At 39.6% G+C, this 19,390-nt stretch overlaps 1 protein-coding gene across 1 annotated transcript; it reads right to left on the bottom strand.

The window, feature by feature from the left end:
- Positions 1-3,836: 3,836 nt before the first annotated feature.
- On the bottom strand, positions 3,837-4,790 carry LOC101595579 (olfactory receptor 1444). Its single transcript, XM_004667589.2, has one exon. It carries the CDS (start codon positions 4,785-4,787, stop codon positions 3,837-3,839), a length of 951 nt encoding a protein of 316 aa, XP_004667646.2. The 5' UTR covers positions 4,788-4,790.
- Between the last annotated feature and the right edge of the window lie 14,600 nt (positions 4,791-19,390).

Below are 19,390 nucleotides of genomic sequence, written 5' to 3'. Positions count from 1 at the left end.
TCATTTGACAATGGACACAAATTCTGTGAACTATCATCTGTCTAGACATATATGTTTTGTCCTCCTGCACTATTTATAAGTGCTTCCTGCAACAGGAATAATGTGTGTCACCTGCTTCCTTTCTAGACCTCACATCATGCCTTTCCTGCAACTTGTGACAGTAAACATTGGCTGAGATTTAGTATATGTGTGGGCTGTAGCACTTAAAGAAACAACCCTAGTTATCAAGACTGAAAATAAATGGGCCCTGATTCATTCATATTCTGTGGAGTACAGGAAATATTCCTGCTGACAAGGCTATTCAACAGTGAGTCATTGACCTCAAAATGCATTGCATCAATTAACTTAAATGCAGGTTTTTCTTTGTTGAAGTAGGATTCCAGCTTATAATCTTATATTTATGTGTGTTCTCCACAGTACCTTTCACATGGTAGGCACTCATCATGAAAACCTAAAAGATTTCTATACCAAATTGCCCCCCCATTGAAATCTATTAAAATCTATTACTATTCTTTTCTCAACACAAACAGGGAAAACAAAGACTCAAGTACAAATATTCACTCCTTTTATTTTGTTTGTTTGTTTTGCTTTTTTGTTTTTTTCAAGATAGTGTCTCCCTCTACCCCTGGCTGATGTGGAACTCATTCTGTAGTTTCAGGCTAGCCTTGACCTCACAGCTATCCTCCTACCTCTGCCTATGGAGTGCTGGGATCGAAGGCGTGAACCACCATTCTTGGCTTTCACTCCTTTTTTAACAGTAAGCAGATAAGTTACTTTCTCAAAGCCTTGGTTTCTTAAACTGCAAAACTGAATCCTCCAAAATCCAACTTATGAAAAACAAATGAAAGTTAAAAAATGTGATAATATCTTTTGGCACATCAAGAACTATTTAGAATGTAAAGCATGGAAAAGATCCAAGCAATATTTTGTTCTCTCTGAGTTTAAATAAGCTAAACTCTAGGATTCAGGGTCTTCTGCTGTAAAGGGAGAAAAATGATTAAAATATTGTGAATTTCAATGTTTTTTTCTTTTAAATTGCCATAATATTTGTATCATTAAGATTATTTTTAGGGCTGGAGAGATGGGCATAGAGATCTCATGGCTTTACTGATGATGAACAGAAAGCTGGAGTTTTCTGGAGCTGAAAACAGGAAGAGGTTGAAGTGACAAGGAAGAAAAGCAGTAGGCAAAAGAAGAGGGAACAGAGAGGTGGAGGTGGAGAGGCAGGTGGAGGAGCAAATGTCAAGCACAGGAAGTGGGAGAAAAACTGAGCAAAGCGTGGAATGCCTTTGATGTGTGGACGGCTGCTTTACTGACTCGTCTCCAAACCCAGTGCTCTTTAGCGCTGTAACTCCTTGAAGTCTCAGGAGAGGACTTCTGTGCAGCAGATGCTGAGCTTCATGGGCCTTTCGTCCCTGTGCTTGCCAGATGAACGACCCTGTGAAAGATGGGGAGGCAAGAGGATGGATGATTCAGGTACAGATTGTCCATGTCTGGGATTGAGAAACTCCTCATCTTCTCAGGTGATAGTCATGAAACAGAGAAGTCTTTCCTATATGTTGGCCAACAGTTCCTTCCTCTGTAAGACCTATGATAGCCTCCTCAGACAGAGGCTTCCCAGTGCATAATCTCAAAAGCAAGTTTTGAGCCATGTGACTTAAACAACAAAGAGTTCTGAATTTCATATGTAAACTAAAAATTAAATTATTCTTGGGCTGGAGAAATGGCTTAGCAGTTAAGGCACCTGCCTGCGAAGCCTGAGGACCCAGGTTTGATTTCCCAGTATTCAAGCCAGATCCACAAAGTGGCACATGCATAGGGAGTTTGTTTTCAGGGGCCAGAAGCCCTGGTGTGCCCAGTCTCTCTCTCTCTCAAATAAATAAAATATTTTCTAAAACACCAAACAATTAAATTATTCAGTTTGAGGTATGTTTTGAGATTTTGAAATTTTGAACTATCTGGTGGTACTTACATCAACTGTAGCTACAATGATATGTGATATATGTGAGATGTAAAATTATTCACCACCTCCTCCCCCAACACACACACGTATTTTCTCACACCACTTAACACATGAAACAAGACCTAAAGGTGGACTAGCACTGTGAAGCTCTGTGCCATTGCTATCTTAAGAAGTAAATTTCTAGGCAGTTGTTTTATTCTGATAGCTTCTAATTAAAGAATATCAAAATGTAACAGAAATACAAAATTGAGCAGATTATTGAAATGTAAACACAAACAAGGCTTAGAAAGCTATTATATATACATATAATAGATCCTTCAAGGGCTGGAGAGATGGCTTAGCGGTTAAGCGCTTGCCTGTGAAGCCTAAGGACCCTGGTTCGAGGCTCAATTCCTCAGGACCCACGTTAGCCAGATGCACAAGGGGGCACACGTGTCTGGAGTTCGTTTGCAGTGGCTGGAGGCCCTGGCGCACCCATTCTCTCCCTCTCTCTCTCTCTCTCTCTCTCTCTCTCTCTCTCTCTCTCTCCCTCCTACTCTCTGTGTCACTCTCAAATAAATAAATAAAAATAAACAAACAGGGCTGGAGAGATGGCTTAGCGGTTAAGCGCTTGCCTGTGAAGCCTAAGGACCCCGGTTCGAGGCTCGGTTCCCCAGGTCCCACGTTAGCCAGATGCACAAGGGGGCGCACGCGTCTGGAGTTCGTTTGCAGAGGCTGGAAGCCCTGGCGCGCCCATTCTCTCTCTCTCCCTCTCTCTCCTTCTCTCTCCCTCTATCTGTCTTTCTCTTGTGTCTGTCGCTCTCAAATAAATAAATAAATAATTTAAAAAAATAAAATAAAATAAACAAACAAATTAAAAAAAATAGATCCTTCAAACTTAAGAGTGCTGAGAACGAAATACAATCATTTAATTCAGAAGATAAATATCTCTTTTCATAGCCTTTGGGATAATTGCCTATTTTCTCCAAGCCTTCTGCAAGTATTAGTAAATATGTGAGAAAGAAACCAAAAGCATAAAACAGAGGGCAGGTTCTCTAAGGAAAGGCATGTTTATTCAGGTTAAGGTTTAAGAAATTCTTCTACTGAGACTTATTTTATTTTTCTATATTGCAAGGTAGTATATTATTTTCTACCAAAGCTATCTCTGCACATAAGCAAATGTAGATGAATAATATAAAGATAAAAAATAGCCAGTGCAAGCAAATGGGGAGTGAGGATGGATTTGACACTGAATTACTTGATTCTTGATCCAAAATATACTTTTTTGGAACCATCATTAAAAACATTGAAAACTCCTTTGTAAGTATTATAAAATTACATATTAATTTAAAAATTTATAGATAGGGAGGTGGTAATGCTTAAAACCCTTATTTGATCAGTATACAATGCACATGTTTAACAAATTATCATGTCACCAATAAATGCATGAAATTAAAATAATCATCAATAGCAAAAGAACTTTAAACTTTCTAAACCATAGGAAATGCAAAGCATAATACTGAGTCTTCCAGCTGACTGACAAATATTACAAGTGAAGATGTGATCCTTCTACTAAATTTAATAGTAAAGAGAGTTTCTCCTAGATACAAACAGAGAAGCAGAATCCAACACATTTGTCTGTGTGCTTGGCGCTGCCAAATTAATGCCAAGAATGGTCTAAATATTGTTTAAATATTGACTATGTTGTACTTGCTCAGCCTTAGACTAGACTATCTACCTGAATAAAATATTTCTAAGTGCTTTTTTCTTACAACTTCTTTTGATAGCAGAAATCACCACTGTTCATGGGGAACTATAAAACGGAAATGTGCCAGTCTTTAAAAGTCACCATGATACTCAGGCCTGAGAGAAGTTATGTCCCTCAGCCACCCACCTACTTCCTACTACGACTAAAAGACGGAGGGTAGAGTGTGCTGAGTATTTTCCAGACAGCACTCTTTACTTCCTTGTTCCTCAGGCTGTAGATCAGGGGATTCAGCATGGGGATCACTACGGTATAGAACACAGATGCTATTTTGTCTGTGTCCATGGACTGACCAGAGCTGGGCTGCAAGTACATGAAGATGATCGTGCCATAGAAGATGGACACTGCAGTGAGGTGGGAAGCACAGGTGGAGAAGGCTTTCTTCCGTCCCTCAGATGACTTCATGTTTTGAATAGCGATATATATGAAGAGGTAAGAGATTAAGATGACAAGCAGGGTGAAAAAGACATTGAAGCCTACAACAAAGAAGACCGCCAGCTTGCTGATGCGTGTGTCGGAGCATGCGAGGGCCAGCAACGGAGGAATGTCACAGAAGAAGTGATTGATTTCATTAGAACCACAGAAAGAGAGACTGAAGGTGTCTGCTGCATGGATTGAAGCATTGAGGAAGCCACAGAGATAGGAGCCAACAGTTAGGAAGGTACAGACACCTGCTGTCATGGTGGTGGTGTAATGAAGAGGCCTACATACCGCTGCATGGCGGTCATAGGCCATGGAGGCCAGGAGGTAACACTCAACAGTGGCAAAACCCACGAAGAAGAAGAATTGAGTTGCGCAGCCATTGTAGGAAATGGACTTGTTCCCTGACTGCAGTGCAGCTACCATCTTGGGAGCAACAGCTGATGAGTAACCCAGATCCACTAAGGAGAGGTTACTCAGGAAGAAGTACATGGGAGTGTGGAGATGGGCATCTAAGCAGATGATCCCCATCATCCCTCCGTTCCCAACCACGGTGATGAGGTAGATGAATAAAAATACCAGGAGGAGAGGAACCTGAAGATTGGGGTTGTCTGTCAAGCCCAAGAGGATGAACTCTGTCACTTCTGTGATGTTTTCCATGGAAGTCAACTTGAATTTCACCTGGACATGAAAGAGAGAGGCCATGAAATTCAAAACCATAAAAGCAGATGGGATGATGATACAAAAAAAGGCCACTAACATGTGAAACATGCTCAACTCTTACATTGTTTAAAAAAGTATTTATTAGGCTTTTCTTCAATTTATATAAATGTATGTGTTTTATATAAGTTATAGGCTTGTGTCCCTTCATCCCTGGTCTCCATTTCCCTGAGGGCCCTTCTCAGTAGAGTAAGTCATTTAATCCTCTAACATAGGTGCTATTATGTATATTTTATAGATGAGAGAGAGAGTTGATATTTGGAGATCTTAATATTAAGCAAGATTATTTAATTAATATATGTCAATGTCAAAATTCATACCTTATATTTCTGAATTCCAAGTCCATAAAAATACAAATTATGTTGTGGATGTGTCTAGAAACATAGTTTTAAAGACAACAGTCAATTTTTTTTTTTTTTGGTGGGGGGTAGTTTGAGGTAGGGTCTCACTCAAGCTCAGGCTCACCAGGAATTCACTATGTAGTCTCAGGGTGGCCTCAAACTCACAACGATTCTCCTACCTCTGTTTCCTGAGTGCTGCGATTAAAGGCATGTGCCACCACACCCAGTTTAGTAATCTATTTTTATTTTTGTAATTGCTACCATTTAGCCACCTATGTATAGAAGATTTCAGGGACTCTCTAATGAGACCACATTATTAAACAGAATGAGAAAGACAAGGAATGACAGACTTATCGATTTTACTTCATGGTTTTTTGTTATTTAAAAAAACATTGACGCCGGGCGTGATGGCACACGCCTTTAATCCCAGTACTCCTTGAACAAAATGATCCCATCTAACACCCCAAAACCTAGATTATCTTCCTAAGATTGTCTCTTATAATCACTGGAAATCACTGTTTCCTTCTGCCATGTCTTAGAAACTGAAATGTAAGTGCCAGTCTCTCAAGCTGTACAGTTAAACCAACTGTACAAGTTGGGGATATATGGGCCCCAAGATGTGTTGAAATCCTAATCTACAATAAGGAATAAAAACGTCATGGAGGTTAACTGAAGTTGTAAGAGTGGATGGACCCTGATCTCATAGATTGTGTCCTTATAAGAAGCAGATTACATATGTCTTCTCTCTCTCTCTCTCTCTCTCTCCCCCTCCCACCCCTCCCTTTATCCTTTCACATGTGATGACACAGCAGGAAGGCAGCCAGCCGTCTACAAGCCAAAAAGAGACCCCTGACCAGAAGCCAAATCTGTCAGGCCTTGACTTGGACACATAATCTCTAGATCTGTAAGAAAATAAATCTTGGTTGTTTAGGACAATCAGTCTATGGTAATTTTTATGTAAGCCATGCACAGTATAAATGTTCATGTTTATGGTTTTCTCACTTTTATTTTGGAAAGATATAAATATTTTAAGCGATTTTCACTAAACATACACAAAGTTGAAGTGATATTAAGTGTTAAATAAATTTCTATAAATGAGAACTAGGCAAGGTACTATGAACCACATAAAAGTCAAACATCTTTGAATCTCAGAAGTCATGAAAGCAGCATCCTCTTTCTCCTCTTTTCTCCTTAGTTAAATGTAAATTGATACATACTATTCAAATCTATTGACAAATTGGGCAGGGATGACTTTTAAACCAGGTATTTGTTTATTTATTTAAGAAAGGGAGCGGAGCATGATGGCGCACACCTTCAATCCCAGCACTTGGGAGGCAGAGGTAGGAGGATCACTGTGAGTTTGAAGCCACCCTGAGGCTCCATAGTGAATTCCAGGTCAGCTTGAGCTAGAGTGAGACCCCACCTCAAAAAAACAAAACAAAACAAAAATAGATTACTAAGTACTGCATGCGGCCCCAAAAGCTCTTCTTGAATTTAGTGTACTTAATCTTCACACCAACACATCAGGGATGATTGCATTACTGTCTTCATTTTATACAAGGAAAAACTATGTATGTTACTACTTCTTCTTCTCTCATCTTTATTTTACTTCTATATATAGATATATAGATACATAGACGACATATATATATATATATATATATATATATATATATATATATATATATATATATATATACATACCTTCTATAAGAAGTCTACTGATCTTGGTTGCTATCCCCCCTTGGTTTTTCTTTTGTACTCTCAAAGGACTGAGGCTATAATTATCACACAATTAGCTAGATGAACACCCAGCTCCCCTACTTAAAGTCCCTTGGCACAGTGAGTATACTTCTCTTTTCTTGGCTTTCCTACCCTCCCCTATACTTTTGCACACATAATAAATATTTGAGGAATTGAACAGAACAGCAGTGACAAGTTATTGAAATACTTTTTATGCTATTTACTTCTACAACAGACTATTGTTCACTTGTCTAGCTAGGTCTACACTTCCTGCCAACATTTTAGCTTAGGCTTATGGTATGAAAAATATTCAGAAGTAACAAAGTGTTTGGAGATGGTCAGGCCTAATTTTAGCATACTGCCTCCCTCTGTTTGTTTGTTTTTTTTTTTTTTCCTCAGGCTGAGGCATGGCTAAGAAGTCTTCACAGGCTAAGGAGAGGGAAGAGGAGAAATGGGGGAGAGAGAAGCAGGAGTTGGAAGGAGAATGCTTCACTTTGGCTTGGACTCAACTTACATGGAGAGCAACTACAGCCCCCTTTATAGCACAAAAAGAGGGCATTCCAGCCAGCTGGTCCTACGTGAGTGACCATTCAGGCAGCATGGGTAGTTTCAAAGGACTGGTTCAGCAAACTTTGGAAACACTGGGACAAACATTGATAAATAGTCCACCTTTCATTTCTAGTTTTTCACCTTTATTAGCAATGCTGCAGTGATACATACACTTGTTGGTGTCTTCTCATGCTTTTTGTTCTTAGAACAAATTTCTAGAGTTTCAAGTGAGCCTTTTCCACTTGTGCATAGATTCCACTAGAAACTGCAATTAACCTTCCAAGAAGCAACACTTTGCATTACACTTACCTTGCTCTTTTTGCCCTTTTTTCTTTCTACTTTTGACATTTTTGTGTACTCTCTGAGTTAGCAGACACACTGCTCTATAATCTATGATGGACAGTGTCCTGATCTTACATAGTAGGAAACTGGACCATGTGGTGCCCTTCAAGGTCACATAACTACTTAATTGCAACACAGTTCTCAACACCAGCATCATCACATCATGGGCTGGGCAGTGCTGTAGTGCAGAGAAACTGCCCTGTGTGCTGCAAAACAGCAGTTTCTCTGACCTTTACACTCTAGACTGTGGAATCTGCCTCCAGTTTTTGATAACCAAATATATATCCATTGAAAAGCATCCCAAATATCTCCTGAAATGTAATATTACCCCTAGTTGAGAATTATATTTTAGAAGTTTTTTTAAGCAGTGATTCTAGAGCTTAAATTTTTTTGTGTTTGATAATTGCATGATTTAATAACTAGATATATATGGAAGAGTTAAATATATGTTTGTACATATGAATGATAAAGATTTGAAGAAACTGAGACATGGTGAGATGAAGTGATAGGTTTAAGTTTGATTGCTCCAGCCAAATACTGTCCATTGGTGAAAGGGAGTCAAGGCTCTTCAAGGTATCAATTCTCCCACATCATAAACCAACCTCTTCTCCCAACATAAGGTAAGATGAAAACTTTAAAAATTCCATGAATGGAATACAATATTAAGTGATTCAAAATAACTCATGGGAAACTGCTCTCTCTATTCTTGTGAAACATAGCAGAGGAGCTTGAGAAACCCGAATTAAGGCCTTTCATAACTATTTCTGAGCCCCTCTCTCCCAGACAAATCCCCAATATCTACCCACAATGTGAAGAATGCTTTCATGCAAAGATCAGGAGAAACATACCTAGTCCTTGGGAATTATGAGGCCTTAATTCAGAACTGCCTTCAACTGCTGGACTTTTTGAAGTCAAGGAAAAGGAAAGGAAAGAAAAGAAAAGGGCTGTTTGGTCTCTGAATACCTTTGATTTTGAAGAGCAAAGGGTTTCCTGAGCCTGTGTGATGAAAGAGAAAAGGCAATTCAGCTGACTCTGCACTCTGGAATTGACCCACCATAAGTCATACCAAACTCTATGTGAGCTCTGAAATCTTCAAAAAGCTGGTACCTATGTAGATTTAGGATCCTCTGAAGGGAAGTTCCCCAAGGTCTCCACCCTAGGTGAAGCCTCAGTGACATGCAAACATGCAACCAAAACAACCCTTACCTGTGGGAACTGAAACATTCATCAAGAACCCCTCAAGGGATAGTGGGGAGTGCCACTTCTTCTGGTTACAGACTAAGATTTTTAGTGGGAGAATTCTGTTTAAAAATATCTTGAGAGGCTAGAGAGAAAGGTGCTTACTTGCAAACTCTTATGGCCCAGGTCCAATTCCACAGTACTCACATAAAGCCAGATGGAAAAAGTAGTATATGTGTCTGGAGTTCATCTGCAGAGGCAAGAGACCCTAACAACATTCTCTTTCTTTCTTTCTTTCTTTCTTTCTTTCTTTCTTTCTTTCTTTCTTTCTTTCTTTCTTTCTCCCCTCCCCCTCTCCCATCTCTCTCTCTTCCTCCCTTCCTTCCTTTTGTTCCTCTATCCTTGCAAATGAATAATAATACTATTTTTTAAATACCTGGAAGGAAATCTGAGGGTACACCCCACTTTTCCTTCCCTATACTGGGAGGTGGCCCTTTCACTAACACTAATTAGGAAAGGATTTAAATCATCAGATTATAGACAATAAACTGGTAAGTCTCCATTTAATGTAAACCTAGTTCTAACTACAGAAGGCCAAGTCCAAAGTGCTTTATGTGCCAAAACACTTTTAGAAAATTGTTTTGCAAAATAAGCTCAATTGCAAACAAGTTCAGACATAGAGCTTATAAAAAGCAAGGTGTACTAAAATGAATATTAATTTACTGAGGTAATACATCATGGGTACCTAGTACACATCAAATTAGTTTTCATCTGCATGTGCCATTTCACTTAATAGTCTCATACATGTATAAGAATTACTCTTTAAAATTGTATGGATCTGAAAAATCCATCAATCCTTAGCACTTAGATCTTTTTTTCTAATATTATTCACCAATAAAAGAACTGGGGCTCCTTGGAGAAATGACCAATTCTAGGGCCAATATATCAAACAAGCCTGGTGTCTTGTAGTTTTTAGAAATAAGAAATGAGCCAGTATTTCTGACCTAAAATCAATACACTTTTATCCTGTGTTCTGCTCTTTCTAAGGATTAATATGGAAGATTAGAGATGTTCTCAGAATCTAGAAAAGGGTCCTGTTTCTTCCAGGTTTTCACACGCATGTGTTCTATTACAGTTGGCTATAAAAGTGGTGTTTTTCCAACTTTTTGTTTATTATCATGAAAATGTTTCCATGCAAAAAAGGCCTGCTGTACTAAATTAAATTTCTTATTAAAAAATAAGAAAATAGAAGTGAGCAATTAGGTAATCAGCTAAGTGATAAAAACCTAAATGTATTCTGTGCCCATCTTACAACTTTTTGGTATCCCGGCTCAAAACCCAGATTTTTTTCCCTTTTTATTTAATAAAAAAGAAAAACTTGAGGAGAGGTGGAGAGAGGGGGAAAAGATGAAGACAGACCAAAAAATAAAAATAAAATAAATAAAAAACGGAGGGATGGGAAGCAGCAGAGGAATGAAGAAAAACTTCTTTTGTAGCTCAACACCTTGAGACAATGTCCCTAACTGGATGTACAGAACAGTTCTGTCCCTCCTTTGTCAGTGTTTAATGCTCTACTAAATCAAGCACCTTAAAACTAAAGTTAGTACTGCCAAGTAGAATGGTCCTGCATTCTGGCACGTGAGAAGCTAAAGTCTATCACTTCTTGAGCAGACAACGTCGATAAATTGGCAACGTGTGCGTGTCATCAGTTACTCATGCATTGACTGTACGCTTCCCTCCCAGCGGCTCCAGTGAACTCGTCTGGATCTTTCACTTAGTGTGCTTCTCACAAGCTCACTTCTTCACCTCCAAATAGTTAAACCTCGTAGTTTTAGAAAAAGTACGGATGAGAAAAAGGTAGGTAATTCCGACTAGGGTTTGTTGGAAGCTAGCCATCAAGGTCTGATTATCCATAGTTGAGGTAATGCTGCCACCTTGAGGTCATTGTGGGTATCCCATGACGAGCCATTCCCAGTGGCGGAGCTGAGAAAAGGAAGGCTGTCTTCCCAGTAAGTAGCATAAAGTGAGTAAGTGTGAGGACCTTAGGATAATAACTAGTGTGTAATTATTTATTACTATGGATAACTAAATTTAATAATTTGAGTTAACGTAGCATCATCATACATCCATACAGCTAATTAGTACCATACAACCCAGGGCTGTAAGTCTCATGACTTGCTTCTGCCCATCAATTATTCCAGAATTTCCTGAGTGTCTATCCACTACTGTTCAGCCTCACTTAGGAATCGGAATCCTCTGCATAAAATGTCTTCATCTACTTTGCTATAAAAACTGATGTTAGCTACACTTCAACCTCTTATTAAATACATTCTGCCCCCTTCCACTTTCTTGTCTCAGAATTTCACCTACTTATTTATTCAGGTCAAAATCACCAATCCTATCTCTACTTTCTTTGGGACACTTCATGCTAGCAGTTATTTCCTGTTCCACCTGCCCTCACTTATTCACTCCTAACTAATTCATGTAGGATATGCTTAAATTATCCATCCCTTCTCCAACATTTCTCAGAACCTTTCTCCTACCCTAATTATCCTTGTACCATATCATTATTCCTCCTTCTCACATCAAAGTGATTAAGTGGTCCATTCTATCTCCCATTTTCTTCTGACTACTGCATCTTCAATAGCTTCAACGACTTCTATCACATTTCATTGAAATGATATTTTAAAATATTTGTTTAAGAGAGAAAGAGAGAGAGAATAAGTGTGTCAGGGCCTCTCTTGCTTTTTCAAATAAACTCCAGACACATGCACTATTTTGTGTGTCTGGCCTTATGGGTAATGAGGAATCAAACCCTCGTTGGAAAGCAATGCAAGCATGCCATCGCCCAAGCCCCAGAAACAATATTCTTAAAAGCCACATCAGGTCCAGCTTCATAGATAGTCATATCACTGTAGTTGCCCAAGAGGTCATGCCCAGAAAGGTTCCATACTTGAAACTTACTACCATGTGGTTACTGTACTGGTCAGTAGTCATTGTCCACATGACTCAATTAGAAGACTGAGGTGCAGCTCTAAGCAGATGTGTGAAAACATTTACAGAGTATTGACCCTAAGGGAGTTATTTATTAACTGAGGAGCTAAGTCCCACACTGTATAGGTACAGCAACAAACCATGGTGCGAGAACCTGAAAAGAATAAATGGGGAAAGAGGAGAAAGGCAGAGAGCACCTTTATCCTGCTCTCTGCTTGCTAGGCTGCCATGATGTGTGCAGCCTCCACAACACACTCCCGCTAGCAGTGTGATCTGCTCTACCATGCTTCTCTTCCACGGTAGACTGAAGCCAGGAGCCAAAGTACATCTCCCCTCCCTGAAGTTGTTTTATTCACAGTGGCATGAAAGTTGCTGACATCTTATTTTACAATTTAATTCAATTCATTAACTGCAACTTTATGTTTAGATGCTGTTTGGTTCTTTTAACAGAAATTCTATTATGATATTTTTGTTTTCAAAATAAGCTGCTACTAAAAAGAACATATTCCTTCCCTACATAGTCTTGAGGATCATAACCTTATGCAAGGGGGTGGCAGAGGGGAGAGCATATGACTCCCATTAGTTCACATACTGCTATACTTCCTTGAAAATTAGATTACTCTGCTTGACATGACCTTCTTCCTATCAAAATGTGAAAGAAAACTGGCATTAAAAAGGCACATTTACCAGTTTGCTGGGACTAGAACCAGCCCAGGTGCCCATCACTGGACGAATGGATAACCAAGATGTAGTATAACTACACAGTGGAATTCTCCTCAGCAGTGAGAAAAATGACACAGTGAAATTTGTAGAGAAATGGTTGAACTTGAAACATATCATACTAAGCAAACTCAGTCACAGAAAGACAACCATTGCATGGTTTTATTCATCTGCAGTTCGTAACCTGGACCAACCTGAGTTGCTGACATACCTGAATGGCATGTTGAGGTTTGGACAATAGAAAGTGTAGGGGTTGGGGGAGGGAGAAGGGTAGGCGGGGGGCACAAAACTGAATGCAAATTGAACTGGTACCATAGAATCCTATATCCTGGAAGTTAGACCAAAAGGTTGAACTCTTATCAGGACCTTAGGGAAACCACCTGAATCGAAGGGCTCTGGAGAGGGTGAGATGAAGCCTAGCCTTAAATTTCTCTTGTTTCTCTTTCTTTTCTGTCTTTTTCTTTTTTTCTTTTCCCTTGGTGCTGGCCTATAACTCCCTGTACCAGGATGCAGTTTACATCCACGATGAGCTGTTGATCAGAGAGACCTACTAGATCTCCCAAAACAAACAAGACAGACTTCTGTCAGAGCACTTGATTACCCACAAGAGTTTAATGGTAAGATGCTACTGCTGAACATACCATATGCTCTAAGCACAGTCCATGGAGAGAACTGGTTGGAATCTGGAAGAGAGCCAGTCCCTAGACAATTAGCCCATCTAGTGCTTGAAGGAGCTACATGTGCTACCATGGGAAAGTGGCCAACATCTGCCCAAGCAACTCAAAGTCTAATGTGATGCTTGCATAGTGCAGTAGTGGCACGCAGCCATGGTGGGTAACCAACAGCTCTTGGATTGGCTAACAGATCCACTCAGTGGAAAGGAAACTATATCTGGAACTGGGAAAAAAGTCAGAATCATATCCAGCTAATCATTCTGCTTTCCATGGTCAAGCTCCCACTAGTCTTGGGCTATAAGAGGGTCAACTCTCTTTAAATCCTCTCTAAATTAATAGGGTTATCCCATTTAACTGGCACTGACTTCATTCTCAGTTGGAGAATCTGCTTCATTTTTTAAGGATGGGAGTTGGACCTCAGGAGATAGACAACCCAGCGTACTCCACCCTGTCCCCAGCTGAACCCACAGAGGAACTGGGGAAATGAGCAAGAGCGCTGCTTTCTTAGTGAATCTGATTTTAGCACAAGGGTGAAGGAGATAGACACTGAGGACACTCAAAACCTACCAAACCAGAGATCCAGATGGTCCTGAGTGCCCATCACTGAAGTAGACTTAAAATGCTCCCAACATGGCTCAGAGTGTGGAAGAGGGGGTGGAAAGATTGTTAAAGCCACAAGCTGGGACATTTTGCACAAAGACATTGCCTCTCCCCATAACTGACTGCTGCCCCCATAATACATGACTCGCAAATCCCCATGGGGTTCACCTGCATCCCCAATAAGGAAGACCTCTGCAGAAAAGGGGCAGGGAAGAGGGAAAGGATGGAATCCACATGTGTTGTTTACATACTAAATGTGGCCATATCTGATAAAAATAAATATAAAAAAAGAAAGAAGGGGTTCAGTGGAAATGGCATGGGGGTGCAAAAGGAAGGAGATTATAATCAAAGTGCATTACGTATAGGTATGAAAATTGTCAATAAAATTTGCTTTAAAACAGAAAGGAAAAAAAGAAAATAACTGATATATTTTATATCTTCAAATTCTTAAAATTTTCATCTTTGAATTTGCATTTTGTCTATAAATCAGATGAAGAAATGGATATTACACAGAAAGCCTGGATCCTAGGTCCGTGCTCAGTCACAGCTCCTGCTCCTCCCATTCTCTTCTCAACCTGCTGCACTGGAATCATTGGTGATCATTTGTTTCTTACAAGATAATGTGTCCTGTGTCTATCCTGATATTTAGCCAAGTGTCTCGGTTTCCATCCACACAGACTCCCGAGAGCCTGAAGTGTAGTCTTTGTCACAGAGCAGATCCTCTGCAAATGGGAGACTTTCTCCACTGACCGTAATGTCCATGTTTCCAACTTCATGCTACTCACTTGGATTGAAGTTCTATTTTTTCTTTTTATCTCTTTCACTTGTAGATTCAGATTAAAATCAGCTCCTCTACACAGCTTTTTCTCCTAGATTATATAAAACTTATGTGCCCTTTTCAAATTGCCTTACATTATTTAGCTCTGTGAATTATTTCTCTTTTGTTTCCTTTTCCAGAACCCAATACTTCAGCTTTCCCCACTCGCATGTTCCTGCTGATTATACTTCCTTGCCCTCTGCATTCTGGGAGGAAAGTGACCTGTCTGGATAAGCTGGTACTAGATACTGAATATTTTAAAGCTTTTTTAGGCTATAAATCATTTCAGGGCAGAAACTGTGCCTTTTTCATCTGAGATTTCCCCTAGAACAGTGCCTGCATGCAATAACAAGCTAATTTTCAAATCTCACTTGATTGTTTATTTAGGAAATTGGGCTAGGTACAAAGACATCATATGTTAATCCAGGAAAACATATTTATCCTTAACTCATAAAGCTCTCAAATCATCAGATATAGTAATACTATATGTTTCTTACTAGGTATAAAAATAGAAAATTTATTTTTTATACTAACCAACCATGAGGACTATTTGTTAGTTTCAAAAATACATATATGGCCAGGTGTGGCAGAGGTAGGAGGATCACCATGAGTTTAAGGCCACCTTGAAAGTGGATAGTGAATTCCAGGTCAGCCTGAGCTAGAGTGAGGCCATACCCCCCCCCAAAAAAAATATGCCAAATGATGTGATACATACCTTTAATCCCAGCACTCAGGGGAGAAGGCTGGGAGGATTGCTGTGAATTTGAGGCCAGCCTGGGACTACAGAGTGAGTTTCAGGTCAGACTGGGCTAAAGTGAGACCCTACCTTGAAAAACAAAAATAAATAAATACTAAAGTTTAATCTGTTACTATGATATACATCTCTCTGCCAAATTGGACAAAGAAACCAGTCTCCACCAAAGATATTGCCTCACAGACTCATGTTTAAGCATATAGATGGATCATTCTTGTTCCTAAGGATAACTTCATTGTCTGGACTCCCATCTCCATCTAACCACTCAGAAACTGGTTTAATTATTTATCTTAAGTCCCCTAAATCTCCCCCCCCCAAAAAAAATTCTCAGCTCTGATCATTCTTAGCTTCCTTCTAACAAATATTTCACTTCTACAATGCATCTCCAAGGAAGTGCTCATACTCCCCAAGTGAATGAACAAATGATCAAAATCTTAAATGAAGTAACAGAAAAAGTAAGTGATGGTGTTCAGGTAGAAACCCACACCGAAGATCAAGACTCAGAGAACAAATTCCTTGGCAGTTTTCAGTTACAATCCAAATGTATAAATCTCCAAGAGACCACAGTTTGCCAGTTGGTGAGTCCATCAATGTGGTACCATTGTAGGCAGTGTCCAAAAGGCATATTGGTGGGCATGCATATTTGTTACTAAATTATTTTAAGTAACAGTGATCACAAAGATGTCCCTGTTAGTATCCCTTCAATTACAGTTAGACCAGTGGCAGGCGATGAACATCTTGTAATTGGAAAGTGCCTGAGCACCTCCTCCATGTCCATCCTTCTGCTTTGTGATACGCAGAGCTGCGAACCTGATGGGGATCATTCAGTCTTGAGCATTACTTTGTCAATATGTTGCTACAAAGTAAGATTAGGAGATCAAACTAAGCTCTGCTCTTAATCTCCCTGCCTTTTCAATTCCATCAGCTTTCATCGCAAGCCTTAAAAAAGATTTCTGAAATCATCTCAAAACAACAAAAAGCCTGCTATGATTTTACAGTATCCATGGAAATGCTACGTTGACGTCTTCCCATATCTCTTGGACTATTATGTTAATACCTTTTATATGTGGTGCTTGGCAGTTTACAAAGCCCTTTCTCATGTATTATCTCTGTTAATCCTTTCAGCAAACCCATGTGGGAAGTATTATTATCCACATTTATCATATTATGAAACAAGTTTGGGGAGGATAAGTGGCTTAAGCAAAGTTTGCACAATTTGTGTTACACACTCAATGTTTGTTATTGAATTGGTTCTGATTCCAAGGCTCCTGTTCTTTGCACTATAGCTAAAACAGCATAGCCTAGAGAAGTAAAGCACCTTAGTGACTAAGTATACCTGGAACATTCACCTCCTGGCCATGTTCCTTAGAAGTACTTAATGTGGATATAGAGTCCAAGAGAAAGCAGAACCGAAGCAGGAAACAGCAAGCAATGGTTCTGGTTCTAGCTTTATCAGTAAATCAAATGACTTGCCCTGTGCATGTAACTAATCACTTTTTCCACATACTTCCTCTACCAACACTGCTTTGTGAAATGAATTCAGCTTCTTTGTAGAGCTAGTACTATTACAAAGCTTTGTAAATGAGTGGCTTACCACATATTCAAAGTGTTTTGTGGTTGCAGTACTTTGAAGACCTTCCCAATGACTATTCATTTCTTTTAAGTCTGACCCTCCATGACTTTTCCCAGTTGACACTGTCAGTGCCCTATCAACATCGGACTTTTCCCAGTTGACACTGTCAGTGCCCTATCAACATTGGTTGGTGGTCACTTCTAGGTACAGACTGATGCTTCGTACTAAAAGTGCCCATGACAGAGAAAGAAGCACTTCCTTTGTCCACAGAAACCTATCCAGCTTGCATGAAGGGAAGACAGAGAAATAAAAGACAAGATGTGAAGGTTGGTTGGCACCTCTTGTGTTCTAAAATAAATCCCAGAAATTTTCAAAAGGTTTGAACTGCAATGGTTCAAGCAGTAGCCTGGTCCCATTGCATAGTGAGTCTCTCTCTTCCCTCTACTTTCTCATTGGCTCCCTCTCCCATCTGTAAGTCAAGTGATTCCTTCCTAATCAGATTGCTATGGCCAAATCCTAGCTCAACATCTACTTCTAGGAAAACGCAAAGTAACTTGAACTGCAGGACAAGAGGTAGCGATACTAAATAGTTTGTGTAGCCAGGGAGCAGAGTGATAGACCCCGTCCCTCCCACAGACATGCACTTCTCTTGGCCACAGAGAATGTTCCTGTCACCCTTCTTGTTTTCTGTTGTCTCCATTGAAATCTCTGGCTGTTTTACCGTTTCCAGCTCACAAGTTCTCCTATACATCCTGTGACTGCCCCCTTCTTACTCTTCCTCTCCTTCATACATTTCATAGCACCTTAGGAACGTCTCCCTCTAACAACATTTTACTTCTGAGCCTCAAAAAATTCTTAACTCATATCTGATAATAGAAAAGCACCTGAGGAAAGAAGGTCATATTGTTCAAGTGTCCTTGAACAAACTGATCCCATCCAACACCCCAAAACCTAGATTATCCTCCTAAGATTGTCTCTTATAATCACTGGAAATCACTGTTTCCTTCTGCCATGTCTTAGAAACTGAAATGTAAGTACCAGTCTCTCAAGCTGTACAGTTAAACCAACTGTACAAGTTGGGGATATATGGGCCCCAAAATGTGTTGAAATCCTAATCTACAATAAGGAATAAAAACGTCATGGAGGTTAACTGAAGTTGTAAGAGTGGATGGACCCTGATCTCATAGATTGTGTCCTTATAAGAAGCAGATTACATATGTCTTCTCTCTCTCTCTCTCTCTCTCTCCCCCTCCCACCCCTCCCTTTATCCTTTCACATGTGATGACACAGCAGGAAGGCAGCCGTCTACAAGCCAAAAAGAGACCCCTGACCAGAAGCCAAATCTGTCAGGCCTTGACTTGGACACATAATCTCTAGATCTGTAAGAAAATAAATCTTCATTCACAATTGCATCAAAAAAAATAAAGTACCTTGGAATAAACCTAACCAAGGAAGTAAAGAATCTATACAATGAGAACTTTAAAACACTCAAGCGAGAAATTGCAGAAGACAGTAGAAAGTGGAGAAACATCCCTTGTTCCTGGATTGGAAGAATCAATATTGTGAAAATGGCAATCTTACCTAAAGCAATCTACACATTTAATGCAATCCCTATCAAAATTCCAAAGGCTTTCTTCATGGAAATAGAAAAACAATCCAAAAATTCATTTGGAATCACAAAAAAACTCGAATATCTAAAATAATACTGAGCAACAAAAAAGAGGCTGGTGGTATCACCATACCTGATTTTAACCTATACTACAGAGCCATAGTAACAAAAACAGCATGGTACTGGCACAAAAACAGACATGTAGATCAGTGGGACAGAATAGAGGACCCAGATGTAAGCCCAAGTAGCTATAGCCACCTGATATTCGATAAAAATGCCAAAAATACTCATTGGAGAAGAGACAGCCTCTTCAGCAAATGGTGTTTTGAAAACTGGATATATATCTGCAGAAGGATGAAAATAGATTCTTCTCTCTCGCCATGCACAAGAATTAAGTCCAAATGGATTAAAGACCTTAACATCAGACTGGAAACACTGAAACTGCTAGAGGAAAAAGTAGGGGAAACCCTTCAACATATTGGTCTTGGCAAAGACTTTCTGAATACAACCCCAATTGCTCAGGCAACAAAACCACAGATTAACCACTGGGACCTAATGAAATTACAAAGATTTTGCACCGCAAAGGACACAGTGAAAAAAGCAAAGAGGCAACCTACAGAATGGGAAAAAATCTTCGCCAGCTATATA

Source organism: Jaculus jaculus, chromosome 1, assembly GCF_020740685.1.
Source record: "Jaculus jaculus isolate mJacJac1 chromosome 1, mJacJac1.mat.Y.cur, whole genome shotgun sequence".
Classification (NCBI taxonomy): domain Eukaryota; kingdom Metazoa; phylum Chordata; class Mammalia; order Rodentia; family Dipodidae; genus Jaculus; species Jaculus jaculus.
The sequence above is the reverse complement of the archived record's forward strand: the minus strand, read 5'-3'. Positions and strand labels throughout refer to the sequence as shown.